The 15,039-nt window shown below is 28.6% G+C and overlaps 6 protein-coding genes across 7 annotated transcripts; 5 read left to right on the forward strand and 1 right to left on the reverse strand.

Annotated features, from left to right (window-relative positions):
• The first annotated feature begins 28 nt into the window (after window positions 1-28).
• On the forward strand, window positions 29-3,828 carry LOC113790969 (uncharacterized). Its single transcript, XM_075822783.1, has 5 exons — window positions 29-288; window positions 349-464; window positions 526-1,500; window positions 2,410-2,736; window positions 2,809-3,828. Exons 1-5 carry the CDS (start codon window positions 161-163, stop codon window positions 3,756-3,758), a joined length of 2,496 nt encoding a protein of 831 aa, XP_075678898.1. The 5' UTR covers window positions 29-160; the 3' UTR covers window positions 3,759-3,828.
• Window positions 3,829-3,853: 25 nt separating this feature from the next.
• Window positions 3,854-4,849, forward strand: LOC113790918 (PRKR-interacting protein 1 homolog). The gene is made up of 2 exons (XM_075822782.1): window positions 3,854-4,068; window positions 4,121-4,849. The coding sequence occupies exons 1-2, from the start codon at window positions 3,940-3,942 to the stop codon at window positions 4,514-4,516; spliced, it is 525 nt and encodes a 174-aa protein (XP_075678897.1). The 5' UTR covers window positions 3,854-3,939; the 3' UTR covers window positions 4,517-4,849.
• Window positions 4,530-6,168, reverse strand: Gcat (Glycine C-acetyltransferase). Its single transcript, XM_027340681.2, has 3 exons — window positions 5,791-6,168; window positions 4,918-5,712; window positions 4,530-4,848 (listed from the first exon to the last, which is right to left on the reverse strand). The coding sequence occupies exons 1-3, from the start codon at window positions 6,049-6,051 to the stop codon at window positions 4,612-4,614; spliced, it is 1,293 nt and encodes a 430-aa protein (XP_027196482.2). The 5' UTR covers window positions 6,052-6,168; the 3' UTR covers window positions 4,530-4,611.
• Window positions 6,169-6,270: 102 nt separating this feature from the next.
• Window positions 6,271-10,214, forward strand: LOC113790970 (uncharacterized). Its single transcript, XM_075822781.1, has 4 exons — window positions 6,271-6,461; window positions 6,554-7,473; window positions 7,559-8,032; window positions 8,101-10,214. The coding sequence occupies exons 2-4, from the start codon at window positions 7,401-7,403 to the stop codon at window positions 9,855-9,857; spliced, it is 2,304 nt and encodes a 767-aa protein (XP_075678896.1). The 5' UTR covers window positions 6,271-6,461; window positions 6,554-7,400; the 3' UTR covers window positions 9,858-10,214.
• Window positions 10,215-10,242: 28 nt separating this feature from the next.
• Window positions 10,243-13,098, forward strand: LOC113790933 (uncharacterized). Of its 2 annotated transcripts, XR_012846796.1 has the most exons (5): window positions 10,243-10,552; window positions 10,617-11,064; window positions 11,215-11,244; window positions 11,327-12,121; window positions 12,196-13,098. XR_012846796.1 is itself a non-coding variant. In XM_027340637.2 (2 exons), the coding sequence occupies exons 1-2, from the start codon at window positions 10,247-10,249 to the stop codon at window positions 11,145-11,147; spliced, it is 837 nt and encodes a 278-aa protein (XP_027196438.2). In that variant the 5' UTR covers window positions 10,243-10,246; the 3' UTR covers window positions 11,148-11,173. The 2 variants fall into 2 exon arrangements, 1 of the variants encoding a protein (XP_027196438.2); XM_027340637.2 differs by lacking the exons at window positions 11,215-11,244; window positions 11,327-12,121; window positions 12,196-13,098 and having other exon boundaries at window positions 10,617-11,173.
• Window positions 13,099-13,272: 174 nt separating this feature from the next.
• On the forward strand, window positions 13,273-15,026 carry LOC113790982 (uncharacterized). Its single transcript, XM_027340694.2, has one exon. It carries the CDS (start codon window positions 13,298-13,300, stop codon window positions 14,927-14,929), a length of 1,632 nt encoding a protein of 543 aa, XP_027196495.2. The 5' UTR covers window positions 13,273-13,297; the 3' UTR covers window positions 14,930-15,026.
• Window positions 15,027-15,039: the final 13 nt, after the last annotated feature.

Below are 15,039 nucleotides of genomic sequence, written 5' to 3' on the forward strand. Positions count from 1 at the left end.
AAATTTTTTTTTTCATCGGTCATTTTTATCGAAAATGATGATGATTGTTGTCGTTGCTCAATCGGTGGTGGTGGTGGTGTCAAAAACGTTCGATTTTTTTTCGTTTGCCAAAAAACATTCGAATGGTAATCATCAAGGGTGAAGAGTTTTGAGAAAAAAAATGTTGAAAAATTGTCCGACCATCGTTTTTATCATAATAATACCATGGATTTTATTGATAATTGCAACGGCAATCATACCTGATACTGAATTATTATTTGGTTTTGATATTTTGGCTAAAACTTATGAGTAAGTTTGGTTTTGTTTTTGTTTTTTGAAAATTTTTGTTGTTAATTTCAAATCACACAGCGTAAAATTACCCGAATCATTTAATGGTCCATTATTGGCTAATCGTTGGTTATCATTAGCTGATCATCTTTATGTTGATGAAATTCGTGGTCCTGAATCATTTGCAACATGGAATGGTATGTTTATGATGATAATGTTTAGTTTACATTCATATTTTACATTAAATGAAAATAAAAGGAAATGTTTATGCAAGTATAGCCGATGGACGAATAATACAATTATTATCGAATCACTATCGAACGATTACATATTTAAATCCAGAAAATCTTAGCCAAAAAGAATGTCGAAAAAACTATCAATCAGCAAGTGGTTATTGTTCACGACCATTAGGTATAAGATTTTCAACCAAAGGACAATTATATGCTGTTGATCCATATCATGGTATATTTGAAATTAATATTGAAAATGGCCATTATCAATTAGTAATGAATATTAGTGAACATCGATTATCCGATGGTACAATACCGAAATTTTTAGATGATTTAGTTTTGATTGAAAAAAATGATACAATTATAATATATATGACTGATGCAAGTCAAAAATGGTTACTGCATGATGTTTATTTTACTGTTGGTGAAATGGATCAAACTGGTCGTTTATTATCATTTAATCTTAAAACAAAACAACTACAAATTGAATTGGATAATTTAGCATTTCCAAATGGATTAATTCTTACTGATAACGGAACAACAATCCTTATAAATGAATTCAATAAAAGACGTATACTAAGATATCGTTTAGATGATAAACCTGGACATTATGATATATTGATTGATGGTCTACCAGGTGAACCAGATAATATAAAAAGATCATTGAATAAAAACCATGAAACATATTGGATTGGTTTATTCACAGGAAGAAATCAATATAAACCATCATTTTATTTGGATATAATGGCCAAACATCCATATTTAAAACGAACATATTTTCGTCTGATACGTTTGTTGGGATTTTCGATCGAAACTATTGCCAATTTATTATCATTATTTTTCAATGATAATGATTATTTGAAACAATTTGGTCATAATATACGTGTTGCAAATTTTATGTATCCATTTGTTGCTGAATATGGTATGGCTGTCGAAATAGATTCGAATGGTCGATTGATTGGATCATTACATTCACCTGATGGTTATACAAATCAATTATCTGAAATTTATGAATATCATAATAATGATAAAGAAAGATATTATTATATTGGTTCATATTCAAATCAATATTTAGGTCGTATTATTGTTCCAATCAACAATGAAGATGGTGATAATGGCGACAACAACAAAAAACATTCAACAACATTTCAAAATGAATTACGAAAATTTTCCCTCATCGACGACAACAACAATAAAATTGAAAATGATAAATTCTGTACAATTGAAGATGAAAATTGTTGATGATTTCCTCATCAATAATTGACCATTATTTCTTTGTAATCGCGAATTATTACAAAATAATAATAATAAAAATTTTTTCTTTATTTTGTCAAAAAAAAAATTGCTGTTCTGTTCGAATCACCATCTTCTTCCCATCTCATCATCATTCATTACCTGAATAACGAAGGAAAAGAGTCAACAAAAAAAAGAAAAGAAAATGAGCGAAAAAAAGAAAAGAAAAAATCTGGTTTTTTTCCTTGTAAACATTGTATACACAACAACAACAATTGCCTGACTGTCAATTCAATGTAAAAATTATTTAGTTATTCAGCATCGACGATGACGACATACATTTTTTTTTTTTTTTTTTTTTTTGGTGAATAAACATACAACACATCTCTCATTGATCAACAGGTCTCACATTCGTTCGCTCTGTTCACAAAATCGTCAATCAACCAAATCAATCAGTGAAGGAAAAAAAAATTAGTGATTTTTTTTTTGTTTTCCTGCGATCATTATTTTTTTGTTTTCATAAAATTTCCTTGTATGGTGAACGAGAAACAGAAAAAAAACATTGAATTACTTTTCTGTCATCAAAAATCAAAAACCGTAGCAACAATATTTTTTTTTCCTGATTGATGAACAAAAAAAATGGCCTATCAAATCAAAGATTTATTTTCAACACTTTATAAAACAACATTTGATATTTTATTCTATACAACCGTCATATCAATAATATTGGGTTTATTACCGGATCAATTTTTCAATGATTTTCCAATCGAACCAATTCAATATGATAATGAACATTTTTATAAAGGATTAATGGGTATTGAATGGAATAATCATCTAGTCAATAAAGCCAAAATGTTAGCCATCGATCAAATACATGGTCCAGAATCATTAGCCGATTTGGATGATTATATTTATACCGGTGTACTTGGTGGTCGTATTATTCGTATCAATAAACAAACCAAACAGATTGATGAAATTGTTCGTTTTAATCGATCCAAAGAATGTCGTAAGTTTGTTGATTTTTAAAACAAATTGATAGGATTATTGTTGTTGTTGATTTTTTGTTTCTGTTTGTTAGAACATGAAAAATTAAAAGCTGGAAATTGTGGACGATTTTTAGGTCTTCGTGAACATGGCAATGATTTATATGTTGTTGAAGCAAATACCGGAATCTATCGTGTTGATTTGAGAAAAAAAGAATTAATTCATTTGAGTAAAAATCTGATACAAGAAAATGAATCGGCAATCATTAATGATCTAGTATTTGATCCAAAACATTCAGAAATTGTTTATATTACAGTTTCAAGCAGTAAATGGAAATTGGATCGTATTGCCTGGTCAATCATTGAACATGATCAATCGGGTTATGTTTTGGCAATAAATCTTCAAACAGGACAATCGCATAGAATAGCCGATGGTTTTGCATTGGCTAATGGTATTGAAATTACTGTCGATGAAAAATATCTTCTTGTTTGTCAAACAAATAATTTTTCAATTGCTAAAATTGATTTAGAAATGGCACGGAAAATATTTCATTCAAAACAATCACCATTAAAAGCAAATCAATTAGAATTATTTGGACAACGTTTACCCGGTGAAGTGGATAATATTCGTTTGGATAAATCAACCGGTGATTTATTGATCGGTATGTTTACCGTTCGACCACATAGTAAAGTTTTACGTGATTATCTATCACAATGGCCATTTATTCGTAAATCATTTGCACGTACAGCTTATGTACTTTATCTTCTTATGGATTATATCGATACCAAAGTTATTTCGGTGGATACAATCAAACAATTACGAGATGATCTTTATACTGGTCATATTGTTTATAAAACATTACCAAAAAAAGATGGTGCTGTTATTCGTATTGATTCGAAAACTGGCCAAATTAAACAAATATTTGGATCAGATAAATTTTTTGGCATATCTGAAGCAATTATCGATTCAAAAGGTGATCTCTATTATGGTTCATTTCGTAATTCATTTATTGGTCGTATATCGAAAAATGATCATCAAAATTGAATGAAATGATAATTTTTTAAATTCTATTTTTGTTTGTTTTTGAAATAAACCAAATTTTTTAAAACCAAAATTCAAAAGATTCGCGAGTTGTTGTCGGGGTCGAAATAGTCGTTTATTGATGTTTGTTTTTTTGTTTGAATAAAATTTTCATTTTTTTTTGTAAAAAATTTTTAAAAATCAAATGGAACGAAAAATGACAGCAGATGTTGATAATGATGATAGTGATGATGAAGAGAAAGGGAAAAAATATCATCCATTTACAGCGACCGATGTTCAAAAAATTCGATTGGAAAAATTGATGGCCAATATTGTGAGTTAAATTTTGTTTATAAATTTTTTTGACTAATTGAATTTGATATTAGGATAAACCGATGGAAATACCAGTTGGACCTAAATCGAAAAAATTTGCCACACCACCGGAATTTGTACGAAATGTTATGGGATCAAGTGCTGGAGCTGGTAGCGGTGAATTTCATGTTTATCGTCATCTTCGACGTAAAGAATATGCACGATTGAATTTTATCGAAACACAAGCAAAAAATGAACAATTAGATGAAGAATATCGAAAAAAATTGGAAGAAAATCAACGAAAATTGGAAGAATCGACAGCCAAACGACGAGCAAAACGTTTAAAGAAAAAAGAAAGATTGAAAGCAAAGAAAAAAATGCGACCAAACGATGATGATGATTGTAAACCAAATTCAAATGCGGATAATGATAAAAATGATGATGATTCGGCTGATAGTAATGATGATTGAAATTCAAATCAAGTTATTTTGTTTCAAATTTTCATGTTTAATATTTCATTTTTTTCATTATTATTATTTTACTTTTGAAATAAATAAAAAAAAATTCATTCAATAAGTTTAAATTGTCGGCCAACATTAACAAATGCATCGATTAAATGTTTAACATCATCGGTTGAATGTGCTGCTGACATTTGCACTCGGATTCTTGCTCGATTTTTCGGCACAACAGGAAAACTAAATCCAACAACATAGATACCATATTGATTGAAAATTGCATCGGAAATTGATGTTGCCAAACGTGCTTCACCAACATATACCGGACATATTGGATGATTATCACCCTGGTAAAATAATAATAATAATGTGATTAGTAAATAAAAGTGAAATTTTTCTTTTTTTCGAAAATTTACCAAAATATTAAACCCAAATTCTTTCATTGATTGACGAAACAATCGGGTATTTTCATCAACTTTTTCAACCAATGATGAATCTTTAGTCAATAAATCGAATACTTTTATAGCTTGTGCAACAATTGGTGGTGGTAATGAATTTGAAAATAAATATGGTCGTGATTTTTGCCGAAGCAAATCGATTAATTCTTTTGGACCCGTTGTATAACCACCTGATGCACCACCTAATGCTTTTCCAAGCGTTGAATTAATAATATGAATATCGTTTTCTTTTAAGCCAAAATATTCAGCTGTACCACGACCAGTTTTACCAAAAAATCCTGTTGCATGACATTCATCAATAAATATTATTGAATCATATTTTCTGGCTAATTCAACAATTTTCGGTAAATTAGCAACATTTCCATCCATACTGAATACACCATCAGTAACAATCATACGTATTCTTGATTTGGAATAAATTTCAGATAAAATTTTTTCCAATTCAATCATATTTCGATGTTCAAAACGAAATTTTTGTGCTCGACTCAAACGAATACCATCAATAATTGATGCATGATTTAATTGATCGGAAATAATGGCATCCTCTGATGTTAAAATAGCTTCGAACAAACCGGCATTTGCGTCAAAACAGCTTGCATACAAAATAGCATCATCACGACAATGAAATTTAGCAATTTTCGTTTCCAATTCTTTATGAATATCTTGTGTACCACAAATAAATCTTACCGAACTTAGACCAGCACCATAATCTTTTAATGCTTTTCGACCGGCTTCAATTATTTCCGGATGGTTCTAATTCATTCATTCAAAGGGTAGAAAAAAATTGAAAATGAAAGTTTTTGGACCAAAAAAAGCAGAAAATCATCTTACAGAAAGTCCAAGGTAATTATTTGCACAAAAATTTATAATTTTTTTCTTATCATTATTCACTTGTATATGTACATCTTGTGCTGTTGTTATGATACGTTCATTTTTCCATGTACCATCTTGATGAATTTGTTGAAGATTTTCTTCAATCACTTTTCTTGCTATTGACCATGTTGTTCTAATGTTGCTGCTATTTGATTGTCGTTGATAAATTTTCCCGGAATTTATCAACGAAAATGGAATATTTTTCATCAATGGAAACATTATTTGCTAGATTTGTTAACACGTAATCAAATCGATTTGCTCGAAAATCTCGAATAATTTGCTCATTTTCATCATCATCATCATCACCATCATTAAATGGCTATAGCCAATCAATTAAACTTGCCCAACAACTTATCTATTTTTGTCTTTCATTTAAACGAAACAAACCAAACCAGAAAAAAATCGAATGATCAATCAATCAATCGATTGATCGATTGATCAAAAAGTGATTCTATATTGAATTACATTATAACAAAAATCAAAAAGATCCGATCATCATCATCATCATCATCAATGATTAAATGGCTGTCAAAATATTATCATAATAAGATGATGATGATGATAATGGAAAGAGAAAATCTTGGAAGAAAAAATTCAGTCCGACAAAAAGTCTTCGAATCGAATCAAAAGTAAGAAAAAAGGAATGTTTTGATAACTTGTTAAAATAGCCTGTTTCCTTTTCTTTCCTTTTTTTAACTTTGTTTCTCGTTTTTGACAATAGAATCGGACATTGACTTTGCAATTGAAACCAAACCAAACTGAATGAATGAATAAAATCAATCCTATCAATGCTACTACCTCCGATATTGTGGTTAAATGTGTTTATTTCATTCAAAAATCATCATTATTCGGGAGTTAGGAAGAAAAAAAAAGAGTAACCATCAGTAACAAGTATCTCTGTCTGTCTGTTTTGGTTTTGACTGACATTAATCATTATATTATCCACATTTCAACCGAAAAAAAAACAACAACCACCAACATTAAGTTGAAAATAACAACAATCATCATCAAGTAAATAACAACAACATTGTCAGCTAACGAACGAAAGAAAGAGAGAAAAAATAGGCGATGTCCGAAAAATAAAGTGGCATTATTATCATCATTGATATTCATTGCCATTTTTGTGTGTGTGTGTGTGATGTTTACACACCCGAAAAGATTGTTTATTATTGAATGATCATCGTCATTATGAAATAACTCGGAATCGTGGCCAGATGTTGTGATTGTTGTTGTTGTTATGCAACCAATTTTCGCAACTGTTGTTGTTCGTGTTTTGCACGACTACCACACAATGATATGCACCTGTCCTTTTTTTTCAAGTTTAAAGTTTGAAAAGATGCTGACAACACCTGTATGTATTGTGTGAATCCAACATCATAAATTGAAACATTTGAACAACAACAAAACATATAGATGATCATCACGTGTTTTAATGGTCATGTGGCTGATGTAAAAAAAAAGTTATCAATGATTTTTGTTTATCAAGAATCAATCAACACATATCAAATTTAGTTCATTCAACCGATCTGTTTTCATCAATTTAATCAATCAATTTCAATAATTTAACAATGTCTTACATAATGTCACATTCAAAACATTTATTTACATCACAGAATTTTATTAACTGTGCATTTTATTCAGGTAATTTGTTTAGATATTTTTTTAAAAAAATCTTTTAAAATTTTAAAATCTTCTTTTTCTTCAACCCCTCAACAAACAAAAAAAGCATTGGCATCATTAATACCATTTTTAAATGTACATCTAAGTGAATTAGGATTATCATGGTCCCAGTGTGCATGGATTAATTGTATGTCAGCATTATTAAGTATGATTGGACCGCTTTGTTTTGGCCCATTAGCACATAAATTATCCGGTTATAAACAAACATTAATTTTGACAATGATATTAGCATTTTTATCCGTTACGGCATTATTATTCATACCGAAAGTAATATCCAATGAACATACACCAAAAATGTATTTTGATTGTAATGAAAATGTTTTACGTATTGAACAATGTTCAAATTGGAATGGTCAATGTCATACATATCCAAAACGTCCGGCAACAAATTTTTCTAGTTTTGAAATTGTTACCTGTTCATATGTTTGTAATGATGATGGCCGACATAAAATTAATTCATCTTGGTATCCTGTGAATGTTTGTTTTCATGATAGTAATGATCCAGTAAGTCTTTGTTTAGGTAAGTAATTTTGTTAATCAAATTTTGTGATTGATTCCAAAAATTAAAAAAAAAATATTTTCAAAAAGATGTTCAACAGGAAAAAATTATTCGTACTGATTTATCATTAAGTCAAGAAGCAAGTATACAATTTGATTCTCGATTTGATCGATGGCCAGTAATTGAAAATGATCAACAAAATGATCTAGTTGATCGTATGTTTGATGGACAATCAACATGTACATTTAAACCATCACCACCATTATTAATGTTACAAAAAGTTTATAATAATATTCAATGTCGTCCATATGTACCGAATTGTAATATTTATTGTTCAATTAATTTACGTCATCGTACTATTGGTACAACACGTGTACGGCCACCAACACCATGTCGTATGATTGAAGGTAATCCTGAACAAACATTCTATCTATATCTATTGTTTCGTTGTTTAATCGATTTAACATTATTGACATCAAATTCATTAATCGAAGCAATACGTGTTGCAAATACAAATAATTATGATTCAATTTATGCTGGTTTTGAACGTTTTTGGACAATCATTTTACCATTTATTGTATGGCCACCAATTTGTGGAATATTATCGGATTATTTTAATGAAAAAAATGCTGATAATTATGCACCACCAATAATTATATTTGATGGTTTTATTGCCATAACAATGTTTTTAATCATAATGTTACCATTGAATTCAACACAAACAAAAGAATCAACAGGAAAAATTAATTCAAAAAAATTAGTTGTATTACAACCGACAAAATTTCGTTATCCACGTCGTCATAGTAATCAATATTTATTATATCGTTTAGCAATATTAATACCAATGGTATTAATACTTGGTTGTTTTTGGGGTCTATCCAATACATTAACCGGTTCATTTTATCGTCATTCATTACATTCATCAAATTTTTTGATTGGTTTTGCAACAAGTGGTTCATTTTTGATAACAGCTTTGTTTGCCTATATGGCTAAATCAATGATATCCGGTATTGGCCGTATGAATTTAATCCTGTTGGCATTCATATTTTATTCGCTAAGATTTGGTGGTATATCATTTTTAGCAACAGCAAAATATCAACATAAAAATTGGCTTATATTACCATTTGAAATGATGTCATCATTTTGTTTACCACTGGCATGGATTGGTGTTACTGCATATGGTCAACATTTAATTAAACGTAGTCCAAATGGTTTAAGTTATGCAACCGGTACAACAATATTTCAAACATATAGTCCACATGTTATAATGCAATATACATTATGTTTAATACATTTTGGTGGTGGTCGTGCACTTGGTGCTGCAATGGCTAATATTTGGCTAAATTTATGGCCCGATATTTATAATCAATGGTTATGGCTGACGGATTTTGAAATGAAAACAATCGATAATTATACAATTGAATCAATTAGTAATGATGATAATGCTGCAAGAATTTTATTTCGTTTTTCATCCATATTATCATTAATATTTGGTTTAATATTTACTTGTATATATTATTCATGTTGTTTAAATTTTTTAATCAAACGAAATGATCCAAATTCATCATTAACATCAATATTTGGTGATCATTCATCACATAATCATCATCATAATGATCGTAATAATCATCATTATCTAAAATTAAAATGTAAATCTGAAAATGAAGTCTACCCGTTACGTAATCATCATCATCATCAACGAATACGTAGTAATTCAAAAACAAGTGATCAACTGCAAACACCGGCTCCAATTACAAGATCAATGGTTACATTGAGAGAAAATTTAGAAAGTTCAGTCGATGATGATGATAATGATCATCATCATCGAAATCCGGATTCAATTTGAAGAAAAAAAAAATTTACAATGTTATTCACCGTATATAACAAGTATTTCATTGTTTGTGTGTTCAATTTGATGATGATCAGGGATTGGTTCGAAAATCAATTTTTTTTTATTTTTTGATATTTCCAGATTGCATAATGATTCGATTCGAATGTTTTTTTTTATATTACTTTTACCTTTTCCAAACTAAAATTTTAATTGCCCCCCACACCTGTAAGAAAAAACTGTGATTTTTTGATTTTTTTTGCAAACAATTTTCCAAACACGAACATTTATAATTAAATTAATTTTTACATAAAAATTTCGAATTTTTTTTAAATAAAGTTTTATAAATTTGAGAAAAGAATTTTTCTTCGAAAATCGAAAGTTTTGATCAGTTTTTTTTTGTAAAAATGGCAAGCAAATCATCAACATTATTGAATAATCAACAACAACAACAACAACAAATCGATCAAAATGATTTAGAACGTATATTTCGTAAACGTTTATGTCGTATTTGTCGTTGTGGTGGTATGGATTCGGATAAATTTATAAACGCTTGTAAATGTTTAGGACCATTTGCATATGTACATCAAAAATGTTTTGAACAATGGTTAGAAATAACCAAACAAAAAAAATGTGATATTTGTCGTTATGAATTTCAAATTCAATTATATAATCGAAGTTTTCTGGAATGGATTCGATATCAAAAAATAACGGTAACTTTTTTTGATGATGATAATTTGGAAATCATTAATCTTAATATCATAATCATTGTTTTAGCATGCAAACAATAGTAAATATATTTGGTCATTTATTGAATTATCAACACGATTACAAAATGTTATCTTCATTTCATTAATCGGTATCATTATGATTGTTTGTTTCAATAATTCGAATGATTATGATTATGATGATGATTGTCGTCTAAATACACAACATCAACAACAACAATCGGAAACTATTTCAACAACCAATCGGCGAAAATTTTGGCGTTCATTACTTGCTCGTTTTATACCGAATATTCGAATTTCAATTATAATTGTATCGTTAATATGGTTCGGTTGGAAAATTCTGGATGAATTTCGTTGTTGGCAAAGATCAAATCAACGTATTCAGATTCAACCATTTATTAATGATTCATCATCATCATCAATGATGATGAATAATGTTTCTACAAATGATAATCCACAAGATTATGGCCTATTGAATTCATTTGTTCGTGTTTCAGGTATGAAACATGTACGTAAATATTTACGTTTGAAAAAATTATCAAATATTTCATTAAATATTGATAATAAAAAAGATATTTGAATTTTTTTTGACAAAAACAATAACAACTTTTTATTCAACTAAAAACATTTGATTGAATTGTGTTTAGTGTAAAATGTTTGTATGGGTCTTTTTGGAGGTTTGTGTTTTGTTTTGATGATGAACTTTTCCATTGTTTAATATTGGTCATGATTTTCTTTCGTTTGTTTTTTTTTGAACAGAATTTATTCAACTAATATTTGGACTATTATTTTTACGAAATTTCATTCCAACACCAGGTTTCCATCGATTTAATTTGATAAAAAATAGATAGGCAATAAATGCAACAATAATGACCAAAATCCAAGGCCTCATTTTTGATATTTTCACTTTCAAAGATTTAAAATTGATATTGACAAAGATTAACTTGATTATGATGTTGAATGGTGAATTACTGTTGAAAAAAACGAATATCCAAAAACGATTTTTTTTTCACTCCCGGTGTTTATTATTATTATCGTTATCGTCGTCGTCGTTAATCCAAAAATAAAACCCAAACACCGAAAATTTTCAGAAGAATTTCATATTTATAGAAAGAGAAATGACTAATGACGATGATTGTTTGTTTGTTTGTTGTTCACTTATTTTCATTATTTTTCTTTGGGTGATAATAACGATGCCGAATCACTTATGCGTGTATAATTAACGTTTTTTTTTGGTAGCAAAAACGAAAAATCCTTCTTTTTTGGCTACTGAAGCTTACCTTCCAAAATGGCCAATTTTTTGTTCGTCAGTGATGATGATGATATCAAAGAAATCCGAAAAAACAATCCGATTGTCATAAATCACCAAGCGAAAGTAAAAAAAATGAAAACACTTTTCATCCACTTCAACGATAATTTTATTGATCGAAAAATTTTTTTCCCTTATTATTTCCCCAAACAAATTGTTTATTGGGTCATATCTTGATAATGATATTTATGAGAAAAACAAACAAACAAACGAAGAAACAAAAAAAGTCCATGAAAGAGAGAGAGGTATGTTTGGTAGTCATGGAGATTTATTTTTTCTTTTGAAAAATTTTAAAATTTTAAAATTTTCTTTTCCAAAGCAAAACAACATTGGCCTATTGGATCGATAATAAGAGTACCACTTCGTCAAGCGCCTGGAAAGAAAGATCATTTTTTTTTTTTGATAAAAAAGATATATTCCGTTAACAAGATAATGAACAAATTCTAGAAATATATGAACGAAGGAAAAATTATTATCAAAAGCTCAATTATCATCATTAACATAGATCAATAAAAAAAATTTTTAAACTAAAATCATCATCATTGCAAACAAATATAGAAAGATTGTTATCATTTTTTTGTTGTTGTTGGATAATTATTTACGAAACGATAAACAAGAACGGTGTTTTTCTTCGTTTTTTTTTGGTTGAAAATTTTATTGCACCCGAATAAAGTAAGTTTAGCTGTTGATCGGTTGGCACCCGAGTTGAGAAAATGCTAATTATCATCGAGAAAAAAATGAGGAAAAAAAAGTTTTTTTTCGGTCGAAATGGTGGTAGTGTGAGAAAAATCTGAAAATGATGATGATGATGACCAGAACGAACCAAAAACAAAGATTTTCGGCATTTAATCGGCTATGTCCGAAAAAGAAAACAGAAAAATAATTGAAAGGAAAAGTTATTGAAAAAAACAGTTACTGTTTACTACTGTTGGCTACTGTTTTTTTTTTTGTTTTTGGATGGCCAAACACACACATAATAAACATAATTAATTTTTTTTTTGTTTAAAAATAATCTCTCGAAAACAACAGCAAATCGATAATCCCGAAAAAAATGAATTTTTTAATCTAAGGATTTTTTGGGTTGTTGTTGTTGTTGTTGGAGAGAGAAACTGGATATCTTTGCCTGGGATATTGATTACGAAACGGAAACCCAACGAAAAAAAAAAGTTTGTTCGGATTTTTTGTTTTGTTTTTTTGTACATTTTTCATTCATGCGTTTATTCTAATTATTTTGTTTTTTTGGAAAATTGTCATCGTCCATCGTTGACGATTTTTGGTTCATTCATTCGATATTTTTCAATCCGTTCAAACGGGTCTCGTCTGTAGTTATTTTTATTTTGTTTGGTTTTGGTTGTTGTTAACTTTATTTTGAAACATCTGAAAAAGAAAAAGCTAACCGAAAGAAAAAAAAAATCGAAAATATGAACAACAACAACAACAACAAAATGATCAATTTATTTGAAATTTTAATAAAAATATTCATATTATTATTATTATTATCATCATCATCTCAGCAACAATTATTTGCTCAAAAACAACAACAACAACATTTGTTACAAACAACAAACATCAATAATAAATTACTAAATCGGCCATCATCATTAACAATATCAACAGCTGAAAGACGTAAAGCTGTTTCAATTGGTTTAATGAATCGTTTATTTGGTCGTCCATTAACCATTCAGGTACCGGATGTTATTAGTAATTTATTACCAAGTTCATCAAATATTATTAAAGTTCTTTCGGATAATAATAATTCAACGGAAAAAATCAAAACAGATAAACCAACATCTTCATCATCATCGTCGTCGAGTAAAAATCAAATGATGAATAATCAATATCCATATTTAAATTATGATCCAATAAAATTATTAGATAATTTTGATCAACAACAACAAACATCGATGACAAAATATATGCCAAATTTATCAACATTTTATGATGATAGTACAATTGGTGATATGAATAACAATGCAATGACAATGATACCGTTGAATATAATGCCAACACAACAACAACAAAATTATATGGATTATGGTCATTATCATGATCATCATGGTCATCATCAACAACAACAAAAATTGTTGAAAAAACCATCATCATCATCATCATTGAATCGAAGACCAAACAATAATCATGTTACATTGAATTATGTATCGAATGATGGTAAAAATCGTTATGTTGATAATAATTTAAATCCAAATCATCAACAAACATCATCATCGATGAAAATTGGTGATTCATCATGGATGGATGATGATCATCATAATGTTAATGTTGGTGGTACAAAAACATCAAATGTTGGTTTCGATACAAATGATCAATCTTCAATTGATGATGGACAAACTTCGAATGATCATCACCAACAAACGGAAAAATCCAAATCAAAAATGTCTGAAGAAAAAATGAATTATTTTAAAAAAATTTTCGATTCATTTGATGATGATCAAAATTCTTTTGGCGAATTATTCTCATCAACACCAACAACATCAACAAAACAACAATATCATCGCCAACAACAACAACAACAATCTCAATCGAAAGATTTTACCAATTATTCATCGGGATTAAAAGATCATCCAGATGAATCATTATTATCACATCGAAATAATTTACCGACAAATTATTATCATGATACAAATGGAATACAATCGATAGAATCGAATAATGGTGATGAACGACAACAAAATCGATTAAATTCGAATTCGAATTTATTGAAACATTCGAATCATCATCATCATCAACAACAGGATTCAATGATGGCAGATTATGGAACAAATTATTATGATAATAATAATAATAAATATTTAACCGGTTCGGCCAGTGAAATTGAACCAATTTATTTACCTGGACCAATTAAAACAATAAAATCGGATAAACAACCAATAACATTACCATCATCAATGATATTACCAATGATGATGTTACGTGATACTATATCATCATCAATACCTGATCATTCGATAAAAACAAATTATCCAAGACCACCATTACCACCTGTAGCTAGTCGAGTTAAAGAATTTTTAAAAAATTTAATCAATACAAAATTGTAATTCAAAACATTTTTTTTCTGTTTTCTTGTTTTTCAAACAAAAAAAAGAAGAAAGGATTAAAATAATGGTCCTTATAATTTTATTTTCACATCAAAAATATATTCGTTTTT

The sequence above is a fragment of the Dermatophagoides pteronyssinus genome, unplaced genomic scaffold (assembly GCF_027571235.1).
Source record: "Dermatophagoides pteronyssinus isolate colony J.1.1.1.1 unplaced genomic scaffold, Derpt_VIB-CSIC_2022.12 sq0020, whole genome shotgun sequence".
Classification (NCBI taxonomy): Eukaryota; Metazoa; Arthropoda; class Arachnida; order Sarcoptiformes; family Pyroglyphidae; genus Dermatophagoides; species Dermatophagoides pteronyssinus.

Coding starts and splice junctions, on each gene's coding strand:
- Gcat (XM_027340681.2), bottom strand. CDS start 6,051: ATGTTTCCATTGATGAAAAATATTCCATTTTCGTTGATAAATTCCGGG. Junction 5,713..5,790: donor ATAATTACCTTGGACTTTCT/GTAAGATGATTT, acceptor TGAATGAATTAG/AACCATCCGGAAATAATTGA. Junction 4,849..4,917: donor AATTTGGGTTTAATATTTTG/GTAAATTTTCGA, acceptor TTATTTTACCAG/GGTGATAATCATCCAATATG.
- LOC113790970 (XM_075822781.1), top strand. CDS start 7,401: ATGTCTTACATAATGTCACATTCAAAACATTTATTTACATCACAGAAT. Junction 7,474..7,558: donor TAACTGTGCATTTTATTCAG/GTAATTTGTTTA, acceptor AAACAAAAAAAG/CATTGGCATCATTAATACCA. Junction 8,033..8,100: donor TCCAGTAAGTCTTTGTTTAG/GTAAGTAATTTT, acceptor ATTTTCAAAAAG/ATGTTCAACAGGAAAAAATT.
- LOC113790918 (XM_075822782.1), top strand. CDS start 3,940: ATGGAACGAAAAATGACAGCAGATGTTGATAATGATGATAGTGATGAT. Junction 4,069..4,120: donor AAAAATTGATGGCCAATATT/GTGAGTTAAATT, acceptor ATTTGATATTAG/GATAAACCGATGGAAATACC.
- LOC113790982 (XM_027340694.2), top strand. CDS start 13,298: ATGAACAACAACAACAACAACAAAATGATCAATTTATTTGAAATTTTA.
- LOC113790969 (XM_075822783.1), top strand. CDS start 161: ATGTTGAAAAATTGTCCGACCATCGTTTTTATCATAATAATACCATGG. Junction 289..348: donor ATTTTGGCTAAAACTTATGA/GTAAGTTTGGTT, acceptor CAAATCACACAG/CGTAAAATTACCCGAATCAT. Junction 1,501..2,409: donor TTATACAAATCAATTATCTG/AAATTTATGAAT, acceptor CAACACTTTATA/AAACAACATTTGATATTTTA.
- LOC113790933 (XM_027340637.2), top strand. CDS start 10,247: ATGGCAAGCAAATCATCAACATTATTGAATAATCAACAACAACAACAA. Junction 10,553..10,616: donor TTCGATATCAAAAAATAACG/GTAACTTTTTTT, acceptor TCATTGTTTTAG/CATGCAAACAATAGTAAATA.